This window comes from Melozone crissalis, unplaced genomic scaffold, assembly GCF_028551555.1.
Source record: "Melozone crissalis strain CALT ecotype California unplaced genomic scaffold, PUWL_Pcris_2 ptg000018l_1, whole genome shotgun sequence".
NCBI lineage: Eukaryota > Metazoa > Chordata > Aves > Passeriformes > Passerellidae > Melozone > Melozone crissalis.
Window position 1 is genome coordinate 45,919,699 of NW_026535796.1, and position 25,193 is coordinate 45,944,891.

The 25,193-nt window shown below is 40.1% G+C and overlaps 1 protein-coding gene across 1 annotated transcript in view; it reads left to right on the forward strand.

The window, feature by feature from the left end:
• DYNC1H1 (dynein cytoplasmic 1 heavy chain 1) overlaps positions 1-24,905 on the forward strand; it is a 44,818-nt gene extending 19,913 nt beyond the window's left edge. Inside the window, exons 29-78 of the mRNA XM_054276390.1 lie at positions 309-468; positions 728-971; positions 1,166-1,349; positions 1,821-2,033; positions 2,200-2,438; positions 2,539-2,695; positions 3,088-3,315; positions 3,545-3,775; positions 3,885-4,025; positions 4,241-4,474; positions 5,069-5,275; positions 5,373-5,494; positions 5,844-6,009; positions 6,246-6,409; positions 6,672-6,801; positions 7,582-7,715; positions 7,973-8,087; positions 8,209-8,370; positions 8,448-8,662; positions 8,749-8,953; positions 9,087-9,260; positions 9,361-9,480; positions 9,605-9,725; positions 10,319-10,514; positions 11,139-11,256; positions 12,209-12,424; positions 12,967-13,179; positions 13,359-13,486; positions 13,912-14,065; positions 14,795-14,941; positions 15,024-15,174; positions 15,364-15,617; positions 15,768-15,902; positions 15,997-16,091; positions 16,184-16,358; positions 17,183-17,258; positions 18,260-18,420; positions 18,640-18,751; positions 18,834-18,894; positions 19,254-19,377; positions 19,704-19,817; positions 20,103-20,273; positions 20,420-20,637; positions 20,831-20,934; positions 21,312-21,523; positions 21,978-22,131; positions 22,930-23,072; positions 23,459-23,627; positions 23,987-24,114; positions 24,523-24,905. Coding sequence (XP_054132365.1) covers positions 309-468; positions 728-971; positions 1,166-1,349; positions 1,821-2,033; positions 2,200-2,438; positions 2,539-2,695; positions 3,088-3,315; positions 3,545-3,775; positions 3,885-4,025; positions 4,241-4,474; positions 5,069-5,275; positions 5,373-5,494; positions 5,844-6,009; positions 6,246-6,409; positions 6,672-6,801; positions 7,582-7,715; positions 7,973-8,087; positions 8,209-8,370; positions 8,448-8,662; positions 8,749-8,953; positions 9,087-9,260; positions 9,361-9,480; positions 9,605-9,725; positions 10,319-10,514; positions 11,139-11,256; positions 12,209-12,424; positions 12,967-13,179; positions 13,359-13,486; positions 13,912-14,065; positions 14,795-14,941; positions 15,024-15,174; positions 15,364-15,617; positions 15,768-15,902; positions 15,997-16,091; positions 16,184-16,358; positions 17,183-17,258; positions 18,260-18,420; positions 18,640-18,751; positions 18,834-18,894; positions 19,254-19,377; positions 19,704-19,817; positions 20,103-20,273; positions 20,420-20,637; positions 20,831-20,934; positions 21,312-21,523; positions 21,978-22,131; positions 22,930-23,072; positions 23,459-23,627; positions 23,987-24,114; positions 24,523-24,651 — 8,124 coding nt within the window. The 3' untranslated portion in view covers positions 24,652-24,905. The remainder of the gene's footprint in view (positions 1-308; positions 469-727; positions 972-1,165; positions 1,350-1,820; positions 2,034-2,199; positions 2,439-2,538; positions 2,696-3,087; positions 3,316-3,544; positions 3,776-3,884; positions 4,026-4,240; positions 4,475-5,068; positions 5,276-5,372; positions 5,495-5,843; positions 6,010-6,245; positions 6,410-6,671; positions 6,802-7,581; positions 7,716-7,972; positions 8,088-8,208; positions 8,371-8,447; positions 8,663-8,748; positions 8,954-9,086; positions 9,261-9,360; positions 9,481-9,604; positions 9,726-10,318; positions 10,515-11,138; positions 11,257-12,208; positions 12,425-12,966; positions 13,180-13,358; positions 13,487-13,911; positions 14,066-14,794; positions 14,942-15,023; positions 15,175-15,363; positions 15,618-15,767; positions 15,903-15,996; positions 16,092-16,183; positions 16,359-17,182; positions 17,259-18,259; positions 18,421-18,639; positions 18,752-18,833; positions 18,895-19,253; positions 19,378-19,703; positions 19,818-20,102; positions 20,274-20,419; positions 20,638-20,830; positions 20,935-21,311; positions 21,524-21,977; positions 22,132-22,929; positions 23,073-23,458; positions 23,628-23,986; positions 24,115-24,522) is intronic.
• Positions 24,906-25,193: the final 288 nt, after the last annotated feature.

Consider the following 25,193-nt stretch of genomic DNA (forward strand, 5'->3'; position numbering starts at 1 on the left):
CCTTGCGATAAAGGACTAGAACTGCACCTGATGTTAATGGTGTTAGCAAACAAAACATTATGCAGTGTACTTCGTTTGCCTGTTTTGGAAACACTGCAGTGCAGTGTGAAGTACAGGGAGCTATGATCTGTGGTTCTGTGAAGCAGTGAAAACTAAACTTCAGAACCCTTTCATAACTCTTACAATACTACAAATACAGTAACAGACAAATAAATACAGCTTCTTCCTGCCTTGGATGCATTGTATAAAGTGCTCTTCTCTGCTCCTTTTGCCAATGCAATTGAGTGAATTTCCCCCTCTGTGTGCAGGCAATGGGACGAATCTTTGTGGGACTTTGCCAAGTGGGTGCGTGGGGCTGCTTTGATGAGTTCAACAGACTGGAGGAGAGAATGCTCTCTGCAGTTTCACAGCAAGTTCAGTGCATCCAGGAAGCCTTGAGAGAGCATTCCAACCCCAACTATGACAAGAGTATGTAATTCTTCTCTAACATCCTTCATGTTTTGTTGCTCAGCTATGTTTCTTGCAAATTGTGAATGATAAAGCTATTTTATGTCAAAACTTAAATATCTGATGTAACTTTCAGCTGGTAAAAGTTTATGTTTGAGTTTGAGTACTGGAGAACCTGCTGTCCATTACTGTAGGAAACTAAAATAGAATAATGTATGACTTCAGTTCTCAGAGTGATGGATCACTGACTCAGGTATAACTAAATGCACTCTCTTTTCAGCTGCAACACCCATTACCTGTGAGCTGCTGAACAAACAAGTCAAAGTGAGCCCTGACATGGCTATCTTCATCACCATGAACCCTGGCTATGCAGGCAGATCCAATCTGCCTGACAATTTGAAGAAGTTGTTCCGTAGCTTGGCAATGACAAAACCAGACCGTCAGTTGATTGCCCAGGTCATGCTGTACTCCCAAGGCTTCCGTACTGCTGAAGTTCTTGCCAATAAGATAGTGCCATTCTTCAAGTGAGTAACAAGTTTGGCTGCAGTCAGTAATAGTAGAACTTAATGTTCAATGCTGTAATATTCTTTGTAACTCACTAAGCACATTGTGCAGCAATCATTTCAAGCAATAATTTCAAGTAAAGAATGACATTTACTGAGTGTTATATTGTTTCATACTGAGAATTGAATTGTGTTTTGTCTCTTTTGCTTCTTAGGCTTTGTGATGAACAGCTGTCCTCCCAAAGTCACTATGATTTTGGCCTGAGAGCACTGAAGAGTGTGCTGGTTAGTGCAGGTAATGTGAAGAGGGAGAGGATTCAGAAGATAAAGCGGGAGAAGGAAGAGCGTGGGGAAGTCGTTGATGAGGGAGAAATCGCTGAGAACTTGCCAGAGCAAGAGGTAATGTGTGTGTAAAGTCCTTTAATTCTGTGATAAAGGGTGCACACTAAACAAAGAAAGTAGCCTTTCAGTGTTTACCATTTAGTATTAAGCCATGTGAACAAAATAATTACAAAAAAACCCAAAGGTAATTTGATAGCTTAAAAGCACCAGGTTGAACACGCCTTCTAAGTGCCTGAATCATAATGAAAAAATTATTCATATGAGGTGGTACATCCATGACATTTATTGCTGCACAGTGTCTCAGCAATTAATGCCAAAACCATAATGAAGAGACTTAGGAAGGAGTTGTATAAACTGCAAATCACTAGGAAATCACTGGGTAGTTCCAAAGTTGAAACCACATCAACAGTTGTTTTGATTAAGACTACCCTGGTCTGGTACTTACCAGTAAATTATTTAGTGAAGTATTCCTTGTCAAATGAAGTGAACTTAACAAATCTTCAATGAAATGTGACTCTCTCTCTGCAGATCCTGATCCAAAGTGTATGTGAAACTATGGTACCAAAACTGGTTGCAGAAGACATTCCACTGCTGTTCAGTCTCCTTTCTGATGTATTCCCTGGAGTGCAGTATCACCGTGGAGAGATGACAGCCTTGAGAGAGGAACTTAAGAAAGTGTGTCAGGAAATGTACCTTACCTATGGTGATGGAGAAGAAGTTGGTGGCATGTGGGTTGAAAAGGTAAGAGATAAAACTGAAAATGTGCAGCTGAAGTTTATGTATAAGACTAAATTTCCTTTTATATTATGAAAAGTTGAAAACCTTTACATTTTTCTTGTCTTGAACAAACTATACCTAAAAGTTTAGATTACCTGCTGAAGTTAATTGGTACATTACTGTGTCACAGGTTCTTCAGCTGTATCAGATTACACAGATAAATCATGGTTTGATGATGGTTGGTCCCTCTGGAAGTGGAAAGAGCATGGCCTGGAGAGTACTTCTGAAGGCCCTTGAGCGGCTGGAGGGTGTGGAAGGTGTTGCTCACATTATAGATCCAAAAGCAATCAGCAAAGATCACCTCTATGGGACTTTGGATCCAAATACCAGGGAATGGACAGATGGCTTGTTTACCCATGTCCTGAGAAAGTAAGTCTGTAATAGCACAAGTACAAAATGGCTGGTACATTTGTGCCTAGGATAAACTCACCTTAATTCTCTCCTTCAATTAATATTTTCTTTAATATAGAATCATAGACAATGTGAGAGGTGAACTACAGAAACGTCAGTGGATTATCTTTGATGGTGATGTAGACCCTGAATGGGTTGAGAACTTGAACTCTGTTCTGGATGACAACAAACTTCTGACTCTGCCAAATGGGGAACGTCTCAGCCTCCCACCAAATGTAATGTTACTTTTTTATGTTGTGTTTATGTGCTGTGTATAAGCTTGTTGGTTTAATTTAATATGTACTAGTGTTGTGCCTCTTTCTCATGACAAGCAAAGTAATACTGAGTTCAGATTGTGGTTTGCTGGAGTAAAGGGTTTTTGTGGAAACATTTCATGTTACACTTAGTCTGACCCTGTAAGACAAAATGTGAATTATATAAGTCTTACGGTAATTGTCAATAATGATGAACTTACCTTAGGGCAGTATAATACTGATGTTAATTATTCAGAGTCTAAATGCAAATCTGCATATTTTAAAAGCTCTCTATTTTTTCAGGGAAAGAGTGTTTGTATTGTTTTGGTTGATTGTTTTTACTCCTAAATGTTGTTTAAAATTTCTTTTTTCAGGTGCGTATCATGTTTGAAGTACAGGATCTGAAATATGCCACTTTGGCTACTGTGTCAAGGTGTGGTATGGTCTGGTTCAGTGAGGATGTTCTCAGTACAGACATGATATTCAATAACTTCCTGGCCAGACTAAGAAGCATTCCTCTGGATGAAGGTGAGGAGGAAGCTCAGCGCAGGCGAAAGGGCAAAGAAGACGAAGGAGAAGAAGCAGCATCCCCAATGTTGCAGGTATAACTTAGATTTCATTATGGAATAAAGTAGTAAGAATGCTTGTATCACAGGTACACCATATGTAGAATTTATGACAGCCCATCATAGGAAAGCTGACTTCCTCTTTACATATTTCTCCTTTTTTTTTTTTAAATGAAGCATTTCAAACCTTAAACAAAATTTTTCTTTCTGCCTGGTAGTCAAATGAGAAGCAAACACTTAGAGCAGTGTTTGTCTCCCCCAACAGATTCAGAGAGATGCTGCAACAATAATGCAGCCATATTTCACATCCAACGGCCTGGTGACCAAGGCCCTTGAGCACGCCTTCAAGCTGGAGCACATCATGGACCTGACGCGCCTGCGCTGCCTGGGCTCCCTGTTCTCCATGCTGCACCAGGCTTGCCGCAACGTGGCCCAGTACAACGCCAACCACCCCGACTTCCCCATGCAGATTGACCAGCTGGAGCGTTACATCCAGGTACGTGCAGCCTGCTCTTAGTGACTCCTGTGTTTGCCTGATTTGAGTTACTCACTGGGCTTTGTTCCCTTATTCCAAAACCAATAGCTGCTGCTCTTGCTTCTTACAGAGGTACCTGGTCTATGCCATACTGTGGTCTCTGTCTGGAGACAGTCGTTTGAAAATGAGAGCGGAGCTGGGAGAATACATCAGAAGAATCACCACTGTGCCACTGCCAACTGCACCCAACATACCTATCATTGACTATGAGGTAAACCTTTCTTGTGCTAGAAATGTTGCTCTTTCATTTTCTTAAAAGCTTACTTTAGATTTTGAAGGCAAACCTGGAGAATAAACTGCTAGACTACCTTAAATTTTACAGTTTCATACTTCAACAAACACATAAAATTTGATGTCACTTAAGTTTAACTAAGGTTGAGCTGGATTCCTATTCTAAATTGTCTAACCATTTTTTTGTGTTTCTAGGTGTCCATTACAGGTGAATGGGTGCCATGGCAATCCAAAGTTCCTCAAATTGAAGTTGAAACACACAAAGTTGCAGCTCCTGATGTTGTAGTGCCAACCCTAGATACAGTTCGCCATGAAGCATTGCTGTACACTTGGCTGGCAGAACACAAACCTCTGGTGCTCTGTGGACCACCAGGTTCTGGAAAGACCATGACCCTTTTCAGTGCTCTCAGAGCTCTGCCTGACATGGAGGTACACAAGAGACTTGTGTGTGTGTGTATGTGTGTGTGCACATGGGTCTGTGATTAGTATCAAGTCTTTGATATTTTTAAGATTAAAGATAGCACGGAATGTATTTCCTAGCTGAAACTCAGTGATAGCTTCACCTCAGTCAGTCATGTGTATATATAGTAAAAAATAAAATCATGTTGAGAATACAAATTCATTTCTCAAGTTCCTTAGCGTAAAGCTGCTTTATTCCTTTGCCATTTCAGTAATAGAGGAGCATTCCTGCATTCAGTATTTAAAAATACTGTGCAAATGTTTAAGAACAACTCACATCCTTCTGTGTATTTAGGTTGGGTGACAGTTACATGAGGCTGTCAAGTTCAAAATACAGGGTTAGGCAGGAAGCATTCCTGCATGGTAAATGGAGAACCTGCAATGGGAAGCAAAGAGTATCTAGGCTGTACATAGCTGTATATATGTGGTAATATTCTTGTAATGTAGATGGTATGTGTACTTCCATTGTGAACAGCCAAACATGCCTGTTTCCAGGACTCTTGATATACTCTCTTTCAATCCTTAATGTATTTTAATATTTTTTTTCACTGTACTCTTTTTAAGGTGGTTGGACTCAACTTTTCAAGTGCTACCACTCCAGAACTGCTGTTGAAAACTTTTGATCACTACTGTGAATACAGGCGTACCCCTAATGGAGTGGTGCTGGCTCCTGTGCAGTTAGGAAAGTGGCTGGTGCTGTTCTGTGATGAGATCAACTTGCCAGATATGGACAAGTATGGCACACAGAGAGTCATATCCTTCATTAGACAGGTTTGTATTTCTTTGTAATCAACTGTATCAGAACAGCTAATTATAGGAAAATAAAATGTTCCACTGATTTGATTTTATTTTTATGTTTTTGTTCCAGATGGTGGAACATGGAGGATTCTACCGTACATCTGACCAGACATGGGTGAAACTGGAGAGAATTCAGTTCGTTGGTGCATGTAATCCACCTACTGATCCTGGAAGAAAACCTCTGTCACACAGGTAATGTGTCTAGTAAATTCTAGGTAACAATGGAATAGGAGTCAAAACTAAAGTATTGGTTATGTATTCTGTTCTTAATACACTTGTTTAACAACAGCTGTGCTGAAATTTTGTTCCTTGCTTTTGCACTATTTGCTGCTTGGTTCTTACCATGACAGCCCAGCAGTGAGCTCAGAATTAGGCTGTTGAATCACCTGTCTGAAATGCTTGAGAATGGGAGCAATCAAACCAGCTACAGCTGCTGCTGATGGTTTCAAATCAAGCAGTAATTTAATTTTGACAAAAGGTAACAAAGAGAATACAGATAGTAATTTGACTTTCTGTACTGTGTAATATGCTAATCTTTCAGATTTTTACGACATGTTCCTGTGGTTTATGTGGACTACCCTGGGCCAGCTTCACTTACTCAGATATATGGAACATTCAACCGTGCAATGCTGAGGCTGATCCCATCACTTCGCACGTATGCAGAGCCTCTCACTGCTGCCATGGTAGAATTCTACACAATGTCTCAGGTAACTTGTTAAGGGCAACTCCAAACTCCAGTTAGAATGCTTTCTTTTATGCTTCATTTAACATGTGTTGTTAGCCTTTCTCATGGATAATATGTGTACAAGAACTCAACTAATTACTTGAGTTCTGGCAAAAATGACTGAATTATGCTGTCAGAGTAATGTCTTGTAATGCCAAGTCGTGTAAAAAATATGATGCAACTTTGAGATAAAGTAACTAATTAAATTTAAATTTTTAGGAGAGATTCACTCAGGACACACAGCCACACTACATCTACTCACCTCGTGAAATGACTCGGTGGGTGAGAGGTATATTTGAGGCATTAAGACCACTGGAAACTTTACCAGTTGAAGGCCTTATCAGGATTTGGGCCCACGAAGCCTTACGTCTCTTCCAGGACAGGTAAAAAATTCATGAGCTGGGGAAACAAAACCATAAAAAGTTGCCTACTCCTTGCCAGCTTTCATTAGAACATCAAACTAAAGTGTGTTTTATATAAAAGTTGGAATACCAGCGAGAATATTTCATTTCACTGCAGCTTGACTCTCTTAGGAGTTGTATCTGTACAAAGCAAAAACACACTTCAGGCATGGTGCTGCCATGTGGTGTGATTATGTCCTCCCATTACAGAGGACTGTACTCACTGACTTAATTCTTTATCCAGACTTGTGGAAGATGAGGAGAGACGCTGGACTGATGAGAACATTGACATGGTTGCTCTGAAACACTTCCCCAACATCGACAAAGAAAAGGCTATGAGCAGACCTATCTTGTACAGCAACTGGCTGTCAAAGGCAAGTTAAAATTAAAAAAGTGAACCTCTAAATTCAGTAGGTTAGATGCAATTGAGTGATGCAGCTCTTATGACCGTATTAAAGTGATAATTGCTGCCCATCATGCTGTTAAATTGATCTCCAAGAAATTTTTACTATGATTATCTGCAGTGAGCTCTGCCATTAATTTAATAGCTGTTACACCAGGGATGTTATTGTAAGAGCCACCCTAGAATGTAAAGGCAGTATAAAATAATATTTCTCAAGAATATTGTGACACTACCAGGTGACAGTTATTCCTTATGGAATCTCTTGGATAAGGCAGTGAATCTTGAGCAATACTGATATTAAACATTTTCTGGTGACCTGTTTCTTATAATCGGAGGTGATCCATCTGAGTAAACTGTACTAATCCTGGTGAGTTTAGGCAAAAATCTATCTATCTTGTTATCCATCTCTGACCAATAGTAAGTGACTAGGAAAGGCTGTTTAAAATGAGCTGGGGAAGGGATTTAGTCTGTAGTGGTGCTTCCCAGTCTCTTTGGTAACTGGCAGCACAGACTCAGCCTTTGGTAGGTTCAGTAGTTCCAGTGTTTAAACCCCATGCAGATACTTGTGGCACTTTAGGCAGTGGACATGTTCCTGTGCAAGTTAAATGAGTACAATGTTCTTATGCTTTTGTAGAGGATTATTACTTCAAGTATTCTAGTAGTTCTGCTTTGGTGTACTCATAAATTTACCCCTAAGCAAATTCCCTTAGTCTTAACTTCCATACTGTATTGACTGTATTGGTTCTTGTAGGATTATATTCCAGTGGATCAAGAGGAATTGAGAGACTATGTGAAAGCTAGGCTTAAAGTCTTTTATGAAGAAGAACTTGATGTCCCACTTGTCCTGTTCAATGAAGTCTTGGATCATGTGTTAAGAATTGACCGGTAAGTTCAGACTTCCATTGGTGCTCATATGAGCAGTACATAGAGTTACTCTAAACCAGAGTAGCCTCAGAACAGAGTAGGAATGGAGCATGGTCTCATTGATGTCTATAAAAAATATACTGCCAGCCTCTACATAGTGGGATCCTGACTAGAAAGGTGTGTCAGTTTTGGTACTAACTTGTAGCTTAGATGTTCTAGGAAATGCTTCACTAAGTTACTAACACTTATCAATCACACCTGGTTGTGTTCTTTTTCAGAATCTTCCGTCAGCCACAGGGCCACTTGCTGCTAATTGGAGTCAGTGGAGCAGGGAAAACAACCCTGTCAAGATTTGTTGCCTGGATGAACGGTTTGAGTGTCTACCAAATCAAGGTTGGTGTGCTAAGTTTACTTCTAAAATGCTCTGAGTCAGAACTCCCACTTATATATTGACCCCTAAAATCCCATTAAAAGCTAAACCAAAATGTTAATGACCAATGTAAACTCTTACCAGGTTCACAGAAAATACACAGGTGAAGATTTTGATGAAGACCTCAGGACAGTATTGAGACGCTCTGGCTGCAAAAATGAAAAAATAGCTTTTATTATGGATGAGTCAAATGTCTTGGATTCTGGATTCCTGGAGAGAATGAACACTCTCCTAGCCAATGGAGAGGTAAGAAGATTTTAAATAAATATTTTTTGCACTTTTTTGCAACCATAAGCTACAACAAAACTTACCCTTTGATTTAGGTTCCTGGTCTCTTTGAAGGAGATGAATATGCTACCCTCATGACTCAGTGTAAAGAAGGAGCACAGAAAGAAGGTTTAATGTTAGATTCACATGAGGAACTCTACAAATGGTTCACCAGCCAAGTTATTCGCAATCTCCATGTAGTGTTCACTATGAATCCATCTTCTGAGGGCCTGAAGGACAGGGCAGCTACCTCTCCTGCTCTCTTCAACAGGTAATTGCTGCATATTCCAATACATTTTACAGGTACCATTAAAACACTGCTTTTGGGGAAGTCTTCACAAATGCTTTGTATTTCAGATGTGTCCTGAACTGGTTTGGAGACTGGTCAACTGAAGCACTGTACCAAGTTGGCAAAGAGTTCACAAGCAAAATGGATCTTGAGAAGCCAAATTACATTGTGCCTGATTACATGCCAGTTGTGTATGATAAGCTGCCACAACCACCATCGCACAGGGAGGCTATTGTTAATAGCTGTGTGTTTGTTCATCAGACTCTTCACCAGGTATGTTATTACACTGCTTAACTTACACTTACCTCTAGGCCATGGCATTCACCAGATTGCTAAAAACTATGATCCTTGGCATCCAGAAAATTTTTAAACCAGTGCATACTCTACAACACTTTGTTCCCCTAAGGCTAACGCTCGGCTGGCGAAACGAGGAGGCAGAACCATGGCAATCACACCACGCCACTACCTGGACTTCATCAACCATTATGCCAACTTGTTCAATGAGAAACGAAGTGAACTGGAGGAACAGCAAATGCATCTGAATGTTGGTCTCAGAAAAATCAAGGAAACAGTTGATCAGGTATGTATTCTTAAAACTTTGCCCTCTGTAAATCTGAAGTGAGTAAATAGATCTCAATGCTCAATATGAATTCTCTGTTCCATCTTGCAATCAATCTTAGGTGGAGGAATTGCGGCGTGACCTAAGAATAAAGAGTCAGGAGCTGGAAGTGAAAAATGCAGCAGCCAATGACAAGTTGAAAAAGATGGTGAAAGACCAGCAGGAAGCTGAAAAGAAAAAGGTAAAAATTTTTGTTAAATCTGTGTACATAGGAACTATTTTATTTACAAAAAAGAGCCTACAGTCCAAGTACTGGAAGAAGTTCAGTTTCTACAAAGCAGTATTTTTGTGACATTTCCTTACAGGTTATGAGCCAGGAGATTCAGGAACAGCTGCACAAGCAGCAGGAGGTCATTGCAGACAAGCAGATGAGTGTGAAAGAAGATCTTGACAAGGTGGAGCCTGCTGTCATTGAAGCTCAGAATGGTATGTTAGCACCCCAAGAGATCGCACTGTGGGTTTGGATCTAAAACTGGTCTATGAGAATGTGTTTTGTGATCTGGATTGATCCTGTCTAATAAAAGTGTAGGCTCTTAGCATGGGGCTGAGCAGAGTTGAAGAAATCCCTTTTAAATTCACAGTCTTTGAGCTGTAATTTTGTAGTTTGTTTTTTTTTTTTCCTGTGTGTAACAGTACCAATCTGATTCTTGATACTCCTTCTATGGCTTGTGGCTTAGTTTCTGGCAGACCAGCTGTAGAAAGACCAGTAGTGCCTTGCTGCTGAATAGACAGTATACAGTCAAGCTGCCCATTCATTAAACTGGCTAGACAAATCACTGGTTTGAGTGAATAATTTTTAGGCAGCAGAGTAAGTTGCCTGTGCCCATTTGGCAAGTTGACATTCACGAATGTGTATCTTGTAATGTAGTAGTTATTCAGGAGTATCTGCTTCTCTAATAACCTTATATTCCTTTTTAGACTCTTAAAGCATTTTTGCAGATCCAGGGTACTCTGCTGGGCTTTGCTAACTGTTTGTTTTCTTCCCAATCAACACTGTTCATCTTTGTGACCCTGGTTAGCTGTGAAGTCAATAAAGAAGCAGCACCTGGTAGAGGTGCGTTCCATGGCCAATCCCCCTGCAGCAGTGAAGCTGGCCCTGGAGTCCATCTGCCTGCTCTTAGGTGAAAGCACCACTGACTGGAAACAAATACGTTCCATCATCATGAGGGAGAACTTCATTCCAACCATTGTTAACTTCTCTGCTGAGGAAATCAGGTGAGGTGCAACTGTGAGATATTTATGTGAACAAACCATTTACAAAGAACAGGGGGTCTTAACTGGACTTTGCTCTGTGTAATTGCTTTGGTAGCACTTGACTTCTTTTGACACCAGCTTATTGCACATGGTGAACATGCAGGTGGTACAGGAAATAGACTGCTGAAGCCAAGGTGTATCATGAAAACACAAAGCAGCTGCTTGTTGTGTGACTTAATGGCATGGTTGCAAAGCAGTGTGTTGGTGTCCAAAGCCATAGTCAGTTGAAAGTGGTTTTGCAGCAGTAACAGACCAGGCTGCTGATGGCTTTATTCAGTTTAGGAGGTCAGCTTCCTAGCTGGCTCTAACTGTGAGCAGAAGGTCAGACTAGAGACATCTAAATTCCCTTCCAGCTCCAGAGTTGAGCAGTTTGTGAATGACTAATCTTAAAATATTGATAAATTTTTTTATCACCTTTAAGCTGTAGTTTCTGAAACAATATGTTGAACTTCCCAGCTACTACTCAGCAAAACTGACAGGAAATGTTTCTTGGCAGCTTGGAAGGCAGGCTGGATGAAGGGATACTGAGCATCTGTGTGCTGACATAGTGTATTCATGCTATCTGTAAAAATTTTTCCCTTGCAGTGATGCCATCCGGGAGAAGATGAAGAAAAACTACCTGTCAAATCCAAGTTACAACTATGAAATTGTAAACAGAGCATCACTGGCCTGTGGACCTATGGTGAAATGGGCAATTGCACAGGTAAAGTCAGCTTGAGGAAGCAAAGGCAAGGTGAAAAGAGTGAGCCAGAAGGCACATGGCAATGTCTAAAGGCTCTGAATTTGCCTTTATTCAGCTGAGGATTACAAGCTATTTTGCTTCAAAGAAATGGGGTAGATGGTTTAGATGAATGCTAATGGAATATATATATAGTGCCATGCCAGAGAATTATTGGCCAGTTGTGATACAGCCTCTGCACTGAAAAACTTTAGGTTTACAGTGAGCACTGGTGGATGCTTTCTAAATGTGATATCATTCTGCAGGACAAGGCAGTTGTCCAGTGGAAAATGCAATGCAGTCCTCTTAATGAGACTGCATTTGTCTTGACTCAGAGTAGGACACACTCAAGGCAGACTTTTACGTTTCCTAAAGGAATAGGCTTTGGGAATCTTGCCTCCAGAGTGAGGTACCCAAGAATGGTTTTACTTGCCTGTTGGTGTTCCAATAGAGCAAAATTCTTGGCTCATTGAAACTGTGCCTGCTTGGAATGGCCTTGATCTGGAGAGACTCTGTTTAACTTGAATCTTGCCAACAGGCCCTGTCCTAATTGTTCTGTGGCTTAGCTTTACTCATTTCACTGCTGAGAAGGGCAGATTAGCACAGTACTGGCATGGACACCCCATTGAATATTTATGTAAAACAATGCTATGCACTTCTCAATGGGGTCTGAACCTTTTGAATGACTTTGTGTAAATCTACAGAGCAGTACAAGGATCTTGCAAAAAGCAGTTACTTATGTTTCTGTGCTTAGTTTAAACTAGAGTCCTAGGGACTGATAAACAGTACTAAGTTTCTCTTAAGTAGTTACTAATTCTTACACAGATCAGAAGTACATAAATTTGAAAAGATGCAGTTGACAGTATATACCTGAATGCTGTGGTTCCTGTTAACCTGTCATTTTAGAAAGTGTAAAGGTTCTATTTTCCATTTGCAGCTGAACTATGCTGACATGTTGAAGAGAGTGGAACCTCTACGCAATGAGCTGCAGAAGCTGGAGGATGATGCCAAAGACAACCAGCAGAAAGCAAATGAAGTGGAGCAGATGATTCGTGACCTTGAGGCCAGTATTGCCCGTTACAAAGAAGAATATGCAGTTCTGATTTCGGAGGCTCAAGCTATTAAGGCAGACTTGGCTGCTGTTGAAGCAAAAGTAAGACTTCATATACCAATAATTTTTCATTCTTTGATCTTTGACAGTCTGAAATTGAATCATTCTTTGAATTTGAGAGTGGTTGCTTCCCCTGTGCAGGGCATTTGAGCTGTTTCATCTCTGGGTGTCATGAGGCTTTTCAAGAAACCTGTCTGGAGTTAGAGAAATACCAACTCATGTTGCTGCTTGATTAACAAGACAGTTCTCATAAGGTTTTAAATATATAGAAAGCCTTTGAAAACAGACATGGATGTAGTGGGATTGTAACGTCTTAAGTGGACTTGAAGGAGGGGAGTATGGATTTCTCTATGTACTTGATCTCATCATTAGTATGTTGCTACTCTATTAGTACTTAGCACTTCTAAGTTCCTCAAGGTAACAGAATCAACTTAATAAATTAGCACTGAAGAGCCCCAAATTTATCTCATTCTGAACTTTTAAATTTAACTTGGGCCTTGAGTCTGAATTTAAGTGTTCTGAGAGACTTGTAATAGAAGAACATTTCATCATCTAAAGAATCTACCTTCACCACTTATTTCTAGGTAAACCGTAGCACAGCTCTTCTGAAGAGTCTTTCTGCTGAACGTGAAAGATGGGAGAAGACAAGTGAAACTTTCAAAAACCAGATGTCCACTATTGCAGGAGACTGTTTACTTTCAGGAGCTTTTATTGCCTATGCTGGCTACTTTGATCAGCAGATGCGTCAGAATCTGTTCACTACATGGTCTCACCATTTGCAGCAGGCAAATATCCAGGTAAAGATACAGTCATGATAAATTAAACATAAATTTATTTAATGCAGGACTTAAGCTTTAGGATTGCTAAATAAAGAATGGAGCTGTTGGAGCTTTATAGAGCTACATGTACTTAAAATGTCTTCACCAGCTGGTTGGTGAATGTCAAGTTAAACATTAACTTTGTTTGCTTCCTGCAGTTCCGCACAGACATCGCAAGGACCGAGTACCTTTCCAACGCCGATGAGCGGCTGCGCTGGCAGGCAAGCTCCCTGCCTGCAGATGACCTGTGCACAGAGAATGCCATCATGCTCAAACGCTTCAACAGGTACTTCATTCTCAGATGTGAAGATCTTCAGCAACATTCTTGCAGCAGGCAGCGTTTGCACCTATTGAATCACAGTAGTTCCTGCAAAGTACAGTTTCACTGGGGTGTGAAGCTCTAATGTTTTTAAAAGCTTCTCAACCATGTGTAAACATAAAAACTCTCATTCAACTTTGCTTGCTTTTTTTGTTATGCTTAGCTGTTAAAATAAATTGGCTTGAATTGTTTTGATATTTGAGCTATTTTGTTGCCCAAATACAAACTTATCTTTCAAAACTAAAGTGTGTCATTGAACGTGCCTCAACTTAGTGAAGGAATAAACAAGGTTTTAGAGTTGAGACTAATAATGCAATGTAAATTCATAAAATTGCTTAGACACTGTCTGCAGTCAAAACCTAACTAATGAAAGTGTTTTATTATTAATTAAGGTATCCGTTGATCATCGATCCCTCTGGGCAAGCTACAGAGTTTATCATGAATGAATATAAAGACCGTAAGATAACTCGCACAAGCTTCTTGGATGATGCTTTCAGAAAGAACTTGGAAAGTGCCTTGAGATTTGGTAACCCACTTCTTGTTCAGGTTAGTGGCATGATTGTGTAGAAGCTATTTAAATTCTTGAATTCTGTCCTATGTATTAGAAAAGTTTGCAATTGTTCTCTTGCATGTTACTAACATGCAAACAACTTTATTTTCAATTTACAATTTAACAAGTAAACTAGTGAGACATGCGGTGTTAGTCCTGAGAAGAATTAGTGAGCTACAAAATCAGAAGAAGGTATTTACTTTTCCACCATTTCAAGATTAATTCTTTTATTTCAAAATGATCTTTCCATATTGTAAAATGACTTGCAACCTATCTGTTCCTTTGTTTTTATGTGCTTTCTCTAGTCATAGACAATGGCAACTAATACAGTTAGTTATCTATTAAATCTACTCTGAATATCAGGGAGAAATTTCAGTAATATGAAGAAATAGGCAGCTATAGGAATAATTGACTTTCACTTGAAATGGGTATGTTTTTCACTTCTTAGTATGGAAATGGAAAAGATCAGTAACTGTTGCTTGTGCTGTTTAGAGTAGGCCTTACCTGCAGTAGAGCTAACAAAATTACAGCCACTAATAATGCTTCTCTTCTGTACCTGTGTAGCTTAGCTACACATCTAAAGTGCAGATACCTTCTGAATGTGATCCCTATTCCAAACCAACTGCCAATTGTTTGCTTACCAGAATTTTAAGCCCTTGTTGGATTGGGAATTTTAGCTTGAGACATTTGCAAACAACAGTCCTTAACACTACCTGTCCTTCTAGGATGTGGAGAGCTATGATCCAGTTCTGAATCCTGTTCTGAATCGTGAAGTCCGAAGAACCGGAGGCAGAGTTCTGATTACTCTGGGAGACCAAGATATTGATTTGTCACCATCCTTCGTTATCTTCCTTTCCACCAGAGATCCAACAGTAAGTAAATCAAAAGCAGTCCTGTTTGTAGAAATGGCATGTGAAGAGAGCAGAGATAACTTTTCCATGTTTCCTGTGACAGGTTGAATTCCCACCAGACCTCTGCTCTCGTGTTACGTTTGTGAACTTCACCGTAACTCGCAGCAGCTTGCAGAGCCAGTGTCTGAATGAAGTCCTGAAAGCTGAAAGACCAGATGTTGATGAAAAACGTTCTGACCTCCTTAAGCTTCAGGGTATGTTTGCCAAAATTAACTTCCTCCTGTTCTAAAATAATACAGTGGGTTTACTCTAAGAGCACACAACGCTCTTATCTTCATACTCTTTTGTTCAGGATGCCCAATGGCAAAGTACACACAATTCACATAATTCTTTAACATATCTGTACAATATGTATGTATGACTTTGTTTTTCTTCTAATTAAGGTGAATTTCAGCTGCGCCTACGTCAGTTGGAAAAATCCCTACTCCAGGCACTTAATGAAGTGAAAGGACGTATCCTGGATGATGACACCATCATTACTACACTTGAGAACCTGAAGAGGGAAGCAGCAGAGGTCACCAGAAAAGTAGAAGAGACTGATATTGTCATGCAAGAAGTAGAAACTGTTTCCCAGCAGTACTTGCCTCTTTCTACAGCTTGCAGCAGTATCTACTTTACCATGGAGTCACTGAAACAGGTAAATTGAGTTCTTCCTCTCAGGAGCTTTGAGTGTTTACTGGTTAAAGCTAAACAGGCATTGCCCAATATTGCAGTTTGGTAGGCATACTCTGTTGGTTATCAAACAGCAAGATTGTGGAGAGAAAAAATAAACTCTCTTCTCTTTCAGATACATTTCCTGTACCAATACTCCCTCCAGTTTTTCTTGGACATCTATCACAATGTCTTGTATGAGAATCCAAATCTGAAGGGAATTACAGACCATACTCATCGTCTCTCAATCATCACAAAGGATCTCTTTCAGGTTCAGTTTTTTAATTAATAAATGTGATTCTTTAATAATTTTTGAAGGGTCAGAGTTCAAAGCATCTTACACTACTACTATGTTTTGTTCCTAGGTGGCCTTCAACCGAGTGGCACGTGGCATGCTGCACCAGGACCACATAACGTTTGCCATGTTGTTGGCCCGTATCAAACTGAAAGGCACTATTGGGTAAATGTTTGTTTCCTTGCTTCACTTTAGTTGAAAAAGGGAGGGCTGTCTTGAAGGCATCTAGCTGAAGTCTTCTTTTCCCTTAACATTAGGGAGCCTACATATGATGCAGAATTCCAGCACTTCTTGAGAGGGAAGGAGATTGTACTAAACACTGCATCTCTCCCCAAAATCAATGGTTTGACTGTAGAGCAGACAGAGGCAATGATGAGACTGAGCTGCCTTCCTGCATTTAAGGACCTTGTTTCAAAAGTTCAAGCTGATGAGGTAAGTGGTGCCTAGGGTCTGTCTCTCCCCTGCACTATTGTTAAGCTTTTCAGGTGTCTGCTTGAAAAGCTTCATGCTTAAAAGCAAACTCTCCTGCTGTGGAAAGGGAAGTCCTAAAGATTAGCTAGTTGTAGTTGTAGAAATGAATGTTTTTACTTCCCTCATAACCCAGCTGTGAAACTTGTAAAGACCAGCACTGTTCATCATTCAGAAACAGTTTCACCATGCCTCTGGCATTGTGGTTGACCAGCTTTGCTTCCCATGGTAGCAGAAAGTGACACTGCCTGTATTTTGCTGCATCACTATTGTGTGATAATTATGCAGTAGAGGGGAGCAGCTTCAGCCACAAATAACTTCATTATGGTGGGCTCTTGGACATGCCTAAGTGGAATCAATTTGAATAATACTCAGCTGCTAAACACTGCACCTTCTCATGACTGAAGTGTTCAAAGAGTAATACATCTTTGTCTTGACTGTGAAACTGTATGTCATAAAATACATCCATATCTTAAATAGTACCTGTTTGGTTTGCCCTGCCTAATTTTTATATTAGGAGTTGAATTCTCTTTACTACATCCAATTTTTCTCAAACTGTTCAGCCCGGGGTAAAATAACTTACAGCTTGGCCTGGGACTTGATAGAGATCTGTAGAGTCAGGTGTGCTGGAGGCTATCAGTGAAATGAGGCATATCAGTGAAAGGATTTGGCACATCTAAGGATAGGATAATAGGCAAAGTGTAATTGGAGTTTTACATACACTTGCTGTATGTTTCTGATATCTTGAAAGCCAGCTTCAGGTTTCTTGCATTTTTTTTTCAATACAGCAATTCTGCATTTGGCTGGACAGCAGTTCCCCAGAGCAGACTGTACCATACCTTTGGACTGAAGAAAAACCTGCAAGTAAGTGAATGTGCACTGTTGTCCATATCAGTCCTACTGTACTGATCTAAGTAGTTACTATGATTTTAAAAGCAATTCTAAACTAGAATTTAATTTTGGACCTTAATGGTTGAGAAAAATCATTAAGTTGGGATTGTATAAGAACCTCAAGTCTAGTGGGTTTGGTTCTGGTTGTTTTGGGGTTTTTGGGAGGTTTGTTTGTTTTCACTGGATTTTTTTTTAAACCAAACTGTTCTAAGCAGTAGTTACAACCCTTTGTTGCTTCACCTTAACCTGTGATCTGGTCTTCCACTGAGGATGAAACGTAATTCTGCAATCTCATTAGATTACATAATAGTTTGGATTAACCTTGGTCATTGCCAATCTGGAGATGTCTCAATACTCTAAAAAGCTCCAAGACACAGATCTTCTGAGGACAGGGCTGGTCTAGTAGACCTGCAGTTGTACCTAAGCATGAAGTTACTTCTTGCTACAATAGTTGTCAGTGCTAATTTTTCAAGAGTGAGAACTTGAGGGTAACTGTTGCCCTTCAGTTCCTCTGCTATCTGTAAGGTAACTACTTCAGCAAGTGTTGCTGTCTTGGATCATTCCATGCTCATTTCTGTCACTTTATAAATTAGGGATTCTATGCTCTTCTTTACTGGCTGCTTATTGAAGCTGCTGGAGCATTAACTGAAGCAGCTCTAGGTTATCTACACTATCCATGCTAGTCAAGCATTTTGTGAGTGAGAAGATGTGAAAAGATCTGCTGTCCCTGGAAATTAAAATCACTCATGTCAATAATTTTAACCTGTAGATTTTGAAAACCAGCTGAAGCTGTTAATTGTTTTTTCAGTCGTCAAATTGAAAACAGAATATAAGTATTTAATTAAAAAGTTGCATCAGATCTTCCAAAAGGATAATTAACTTTCTAAATATGTAGTCTTCAGAACAAGATGGGGAGAGATTGAATGGAGAATTAAAGAGAGGAGGGTCCATCTAATCCTGTCTCCTGTTTCCAGCTCCCATTGGACAGGCCATCCATCGCTTGCTTCTGATCCAGGCCTTCCGTCCGGATCGTTTGTTGGCCATGGCACACACCTTTGTTTCCACAAATCTTGGAGAGTCTTTCATGTCCATCATGGAGCAGCCTTTGGATCTGACACACATTGTGGATACAGAGGTAAACTGCTTGGATTTGAAATGCTTAGGGCCACCTTGCATGAGTTCCACAATGAACATTTCTTCCACTTTCTCTTCTCTGAGTGGATTGTTTTTTTAAAGGAAAACGAACAGTAACATAATAGTTTTAGTTGTACAGAGGGAATAAATACTGAGCATACTGCACTCTCATATTTATCTAGTGATTGATTCATATCCTTTTCAACTTCTTGGAGCACAGGTGAAACCAAATACCCCTGTGCTGATGTGTTCAGTGCCTGGTTATGATGCCAGTGGTCATGTTGAAGACCTTGCAGCTGAGCAGAATACACAGATTACTTCTATTGCTATTGGTAAGAGCATACCTTATTTCAACATCTAAGCATAAATGAAATTGTTAGCAGGAAGAGATTTAGCAACCCTTCTGTCTTTCAGGTTCTGCCGAAGGGTTTAACCAAGCAGATAAAGCAATAAACACAGCAGTGAAATCTGGAAGGTAAGTTCTATTTTGTTTTCAGCTAGAATACTGCCTAGTAGAAAGGTAAAAGGGGGAAGTTTATTGGTTAAAGAGATAAAACTGTGAGTAAAACAAAAGAGTAGGACTATCTTTTGAATTTAAGTTTGTAATAGCAAGCACATCTGTTTAAATATTTTCAGGAGAAGTAGGTTGTACCTGCAAAACAAGAAAGTTAACTCATTTACAGTACATAGTAACTGATTCTTTGTAGAAGGCAAGTTTAAAAGAGGGAGAAAAATCTGTAGCTTTGATACATTCTGTTGCTCTTTGTGATGATCACAGCCAGGATCCATAAGCTGTTCACTAAAAAGCACTTATTCTGTTTCAAAAATTCACAGATGGGTAATGCTGAAAAACGTTCACCTGGCTCCTGGCTGGCTCATGCAGCTAGAAAAGAAACTGCATTCCCTGCAACCCCATGCGTGCTTCAGGCTCTTCCTTACCATGGAGATTAATCCAAAGGTAATGGTGATTTTAAAATTTGGTTATCTTGCAGAGTAACTGGCTTGCAGAGCTAAGAGTGCTCCCCAGGGAAGGTTCTCTCATGACTGCCATCTGCAGTAAAGAAGGAAAACACACCTGTCAGGGCAGTTACTATCCTTGCTTTCTGATGAATGAACTGTAGCTGTAAACTTGATACTGTTCCTTTTGCTGATTCCCCTAATCACCAAAAAAAAGGCAGTACTTCATGTGCTCACCATGAGGTTTTGAAGCTAATGCAATCTCTGCTGGGATTTAATTTAGTGAAGGCTAAAGCAGCTGGATTTGAGCTTATTGATCTTGTCTAGGTGCCAGTGAATTTGTTACGTGCCGGCCGGATCTTTGTGTTTGAGCCTCCTCCTGGTGTAAAGGCAAACATGCTGAGGACCTTCAGCAGCATTCCAGTTTCTAGGATGTGCAAGGTGAGGCTGTGATTTGTCTTGATGAAACTAATTGAAGAACGTGTTTGTTGAGATCTTACCTTAGATGATAAAACCTGAGATATTAAGATGTACTTGAAGTGTTTTTTCTCTCCTCACCCAAGCAAAGTAGTAGTTGCTTTTTCTGTTGGTAGAATGTATTCAGTTTCAGTGGCGATCTAGCATTAAATCTGATACTTTCTAGTCTTTTAGCAGGCTTTGGTTTTGTCAGTTCACTTGAGTGACAGTTATTTGGTTTTGTGTTGGTTTTTTCCTCCCCACTTCTAGTCTCCAAATGAGCGTGCTCGTTTGTATTTCCTCCTTGCCTGGTTCCATGCCATCATCCAAGAGCGCCTGCGCTACGCTCCCTTGGGCTGGTCCAAGAAGTACGAGTTTGGAGAGTCTGACCTGAGGTCTGCCTGTGACACAGTGGATACCTGGCTGGATGATACAGCAAAGGCAAGTAGTGTTGTGTGCTTAAGCACAGGTAACACATTACTTAGGATCTTCACTGAAACAGTCTGTTCTGGAAAAATTAAGGAAGTTAAATGAGTAGGCACAAAAAACCTGTTGGTGATTCAACAATTGTTTCCTGCTGATTATAGGGTCGCCAGAACATTTCCCCTGATAAGATCCCCTGGTCTGCACTGAAGACACTGATGGCCCAGTCTATCTATGGAGGGCGTATCGATAACGAATTTGATCAGCGTCTGTTAAACACGTTCTTGGAACGTCTGTTCACCACCTTAAGTTTTGACAGTGAATTCAAACTGGCTTGCAAGGTTGATGGACACAAAGATATTCAGATGCCAGATGGAATCAGGTATCATTTTTTCCTTATCCTGATCTCTTAAGTACGACTTTTTTTTTAATTAGAAAACTGTACACAAAGGGAAAAAATACCAAGCCTATAACCTGTATTTCTGTGCTGTGTGAACATCTGTCTCAGGCAAAGCATTACCTTGGCATTCTAGCAGAGGAAACCCTTTAATGGATATTAAAACTCTGCATTGCAGGCGTGAAGAGTTTGTCCAGTGGGTTGAGATGCTCCCAGATACACAAACACCATCATGGCTGGGACTGCCAAATAATGCAGAGAAAGTTCTTCTCACCACACAAGGTAAATCTAGAACTTAGCAATGTCTTGCATAGATTACCAGGCCACCATTTTAACTAAAAAGCAGAAGAGAAATACAAGTTTTGCTAAAGAGTCAATAGCTTTCTCCTTCTCCCTCAACATAATTGGTTTTGGAGTAATCCAAAAACTGACCAGGAGCCTGTGAGTCAAAAAAGGCCAGTTACATTTAGTCCTCCAGATGGCAAGCTCCTGTCTTGATTCCGGAAAGCTTTGTTGTAAGCTTCTAGAGTCACCTACAGCTGGGCAGTTCTGAATCTTAGGTCTAGACTAGGAATAATGGAAAGTCCTGGTTCTTACCTATAGTGGGATATGGTAACCTTGATGCCACTGCTTCTCTAACAGCAAATCTTCTGTTTTAGGCATAGATATGATCAGTAAAATGCTGAAGATGCAGATGCTGGAGGATGAGGATGATCTGGCTTATGCAGAAACTGAGAAGAAGACAAGAACTGATTCTACATCAGATGGACGCCCAGCCTGGATGAGAACACTGCATACCACAGCCTCTAACTGGCTTCACCTTATCCCACAAACTCTAAACCATCTGAAGCGGACTGTGGAAAACATTAAAGTAAGGACTATGTTTTATTTCATGGGGGCATAGGAAAAGCACAAGTTCAGGTGCATTGTGATTTGGAAGTACCAACTACATTGCTGAGGGGTCAATGGAACCTTTGTCAATGCTGATTTTGAGTGCCATAACCATGTAATGACCTGCTTGGTTTCTTGAAATGCTCCAAAAACCTGGTTTATGTCTTTTGGGTAACAGTTGAAGAAATGGAATGGCAAACAGTCTAGCCAGGCAGTCTGCATTAATTGTTCAACTGTGACTTCTACTTTCTTGCTTCTCCAAGGGAGAGGAGATTGTTGGTTGTAAAATAGCTTCTGTAATCACTTTCTGCACCGCAGTGCTTGTAGTCAGAGTGTTACTGCTCCATCCACTCAGAATTTGGGGGTTGTTTTTCATAGCAGTTTTCCAGCAAGACCTTTGATCTGCATCTTACTTTGAATGTTTTGACCATCAGGATCCTCTGTTCCGGTTCTTTGAGAGAGAGGTGAAAATGGGAGCTAAGCTGCTCCAGGATGTTCGCCAGGACCTGGCAGACGTGGTTCAAGTGTGTGAAGGGAAAAAGAAACAAACCAACTATTTGCGTACACTGATAAATGAGCTGGTGAAAGGTATGGCAGTTCAAACCAGCACCTCCAGGGCTCTCTTTGCTCCTTGTGCTCTGTAAGAGGCTGCTGTGGTCAGCAGCTTAAAAAAAACCAAAAATGGTAGAAAAATGTGGATAGATTTTGTCATTTGAGACAAGTAATACTTAAATTTGAGCATTAAATTCCCATTGGCTTGATATGAGATTCCAAGCTGAGGTTGATAATAGCCTAATAATTAGGTGATAATAATAATAATAGTCCAGCTTTAATATATTAGGCTTTTTTGTACAATTTATATTAGCAGCTTAATTTCTAGGCTGAAATCTTACTATGTTCTCAGTTTCTGACTTGTGACATAACAAAGCTATTTATACCACCATATGAGCAGTATTGATCCTATAAAATATTCAAGCTCTTTAAATTTCTATTTAAAGATTGTACATGTGGAATTTTCACAGACAATGCTGCATGTTGTAATACATGGTGATTTGAACAAAAACATTTTCTGAAACGCAGATACTCAACCTCTTCAGCTTTTTCTAAAGAACTCAAATCTTCATGCAGAGCTGAAGATCAGGTCTTGCAGTAAATAGCTATGTGTAACTGCAGCTGCACTTGAAGGGTGTCTGTAAGTGGGTGGCATTTTAAATACAGTGTAGACCTGGAGGCCATTTGCTCTGTAATCTTTGAAAGTGTTTTCACTTACTGAAGGGCCTTTTAAAATAGAGGCTGATATTCCAGTCCAAGTCTTGAAAGTTTTAATGTAGTGTGTAATTTCAATCTGTATATGAACAAAACTTAATTCTAGTCACATCTTTGTAGGTATTTTGCCTCGTAGCTGGTCTCATTACACAGTGCCAGCTGGTATGACTGTTATCCAGTGGGTGTCTGACTTCAGTGAGCGCATTAAACAGCTCCAGAATATTTCCCAGGCAGCTGCATCTGGTGGAGCAAAAGAACTGAAGGTACTTTGTGCTGACTTCTCAGGGTTATTGGTGGAGCTGGGTAACTGCTTTCTGGAGTCTTCACATCAGGGCTTCTAAATAGCCCCTCCGTCAATGATCTTGAGTCAGTGTTCTCTGAAATGTCTGTAAATACTGCTGAGCATCTCCTGATCACAGCATGATGAGGCTTAGCAGGGTAACTGTGCACAGAGATCAGAGGGAGCATTGGTATTGTGGGACAGTGGGAGACAAAGCCTTGGAGCAAAAAGCATCTTAGCAGTTACACTGTGTTCCAGTAGTAGCAGGAACATTTTAATGTAAATAGATTGCTCTAAGTATTTATAATAGTCATTAATTAATACTGCAGCTGAAATACTTTTTTCCCTATATTTTCTCCCCTTAAACAGAACATCCATGTGTGCCTGGGTGGCCTGTTTGTACCAGAGGCATATATTACTGCTACAAGACAGTATGTTGCCCAGGCAAACAGTTGGTCCCTTGAAGAGCTCTGTCTCGAGGTCAATGTTACAACTACCCAGAACGCAGTCCTGGATGCCTGCAGCTTTGGAGTCACAGGTAAACTGAGCTGAAGGAAGGGAGCTTCCTCTGAAATGTTTTCAGAAGCTTCTTTATTAAATGGGCTATGTCAAATGAAAAAGATGCTGTTGTTGCAAAAGTTAATACATGCTTTCTGAAAGTATTTTCAGATTAATTTGATATTAGTTATTAGGGAAGTATTTCCAATGCTAATAAATCTCAAGACCAGGATCAGTATATATTGAAGTGGTATTGCATAGTGTATCACCTACAACCTCTTCATTTTGCATTATGAAATACTTCTCATTTAGTGGACTTAGCCATTAAATGATGCAGGAGACGACAGCCTTTGGATGTATGAAAGCTCTTCAAACTCTAAACTGCGTTGCAATTTGCAGGCCTGAAGCTCCAGGGAGCTACGTGCAGTAACAACAAGCTGTCGCTTTCGAATGCTATTTCAACTGTCCTGCCCATTACACAGCTCCGCTGGATCAAGCAGACAAACGCTGATAAAAAAGCAAATGTTGTAAGTATTGATGGAAACATTTAGAAGATACCCCTAGCAATTCTTTCCTAAGGCTTTAGGGATACTTGTACAGGGCACAACAAATCAAATTAGTGTTCTCTAATTACTCTTCTTGTCAGTTGCCATCTGATTTCAGGGCTAGCAGCAAACAGACCTAGTGCTCACTGTGTTTTTCCTTTGTAGACAGATAAAAAGGAGAGACATCTAAAAATGCTGTTCAAGACAAAACTCAAATTTATATCTATAGCAGCATCTGTGAATTTATTAAGTCTTGGGGTTTTTCCTCATATTTTGAGTACTGAGTTATCTGAAACTGAATTCCCATCTCATTGGTATCATACAGTGTTAGAGAAACCTGTGACACCCTTCAGCTGTCTTACAGAACTCTATGTTCTTGTTTTTCCCCAGGTTACTTTACCAGTTTATCTGAACTTCACTCGTGCTGATCTGATTTTCACCGTTGACTTTGAAATTGCCACCAAGGAAGATCCCCGCAGCTTCTATGAGCGTGGTGTTGCAGTTCTCTGCACTGAGTGAACAAATCTATTTTCACTGGTTAATGCTGTAGTAAGTGTCAGTCTTCTATGTAGTGCTCTCCTGTACTTTTGTAATCAGGGTAGGTTAGCAGATGGATTTGTGTCAAGTTGGCTGGAAAGGTGATGGTGCAGTGGGAAGCTGATAAGCCAGAGAGATTTCTTTGAAGGAAGATTGAATGAGGTTTTTAGAGGGTTATTGGTAGATGTGATATTTGATGGATTATGTTATATTAAATAAAATATACAGCAAAACTTTTGACCATGTATTTCTGCTAATCTAATTCTTAGTGATGATTTCTGTCTGGAAAACTTGTACCCATGATCTTTTCAGAGAATAACTATGAATTGCTCTTCAAGCTAACCTGCAGTAACAGGAACCTTGGAGTGCAAGTCTGTAGTGCAGTAATACACAAAACCTGACATCTGCTGTGACAGTTCAGGCCATTGCATTAATTAATTGCAATGGGCTGGGTCTGACTTGAAGTAACCTGCTACAATGCATTGAGAAGCTGGAGCATCCTGAGCTAAACTTTCTTGTCCTAT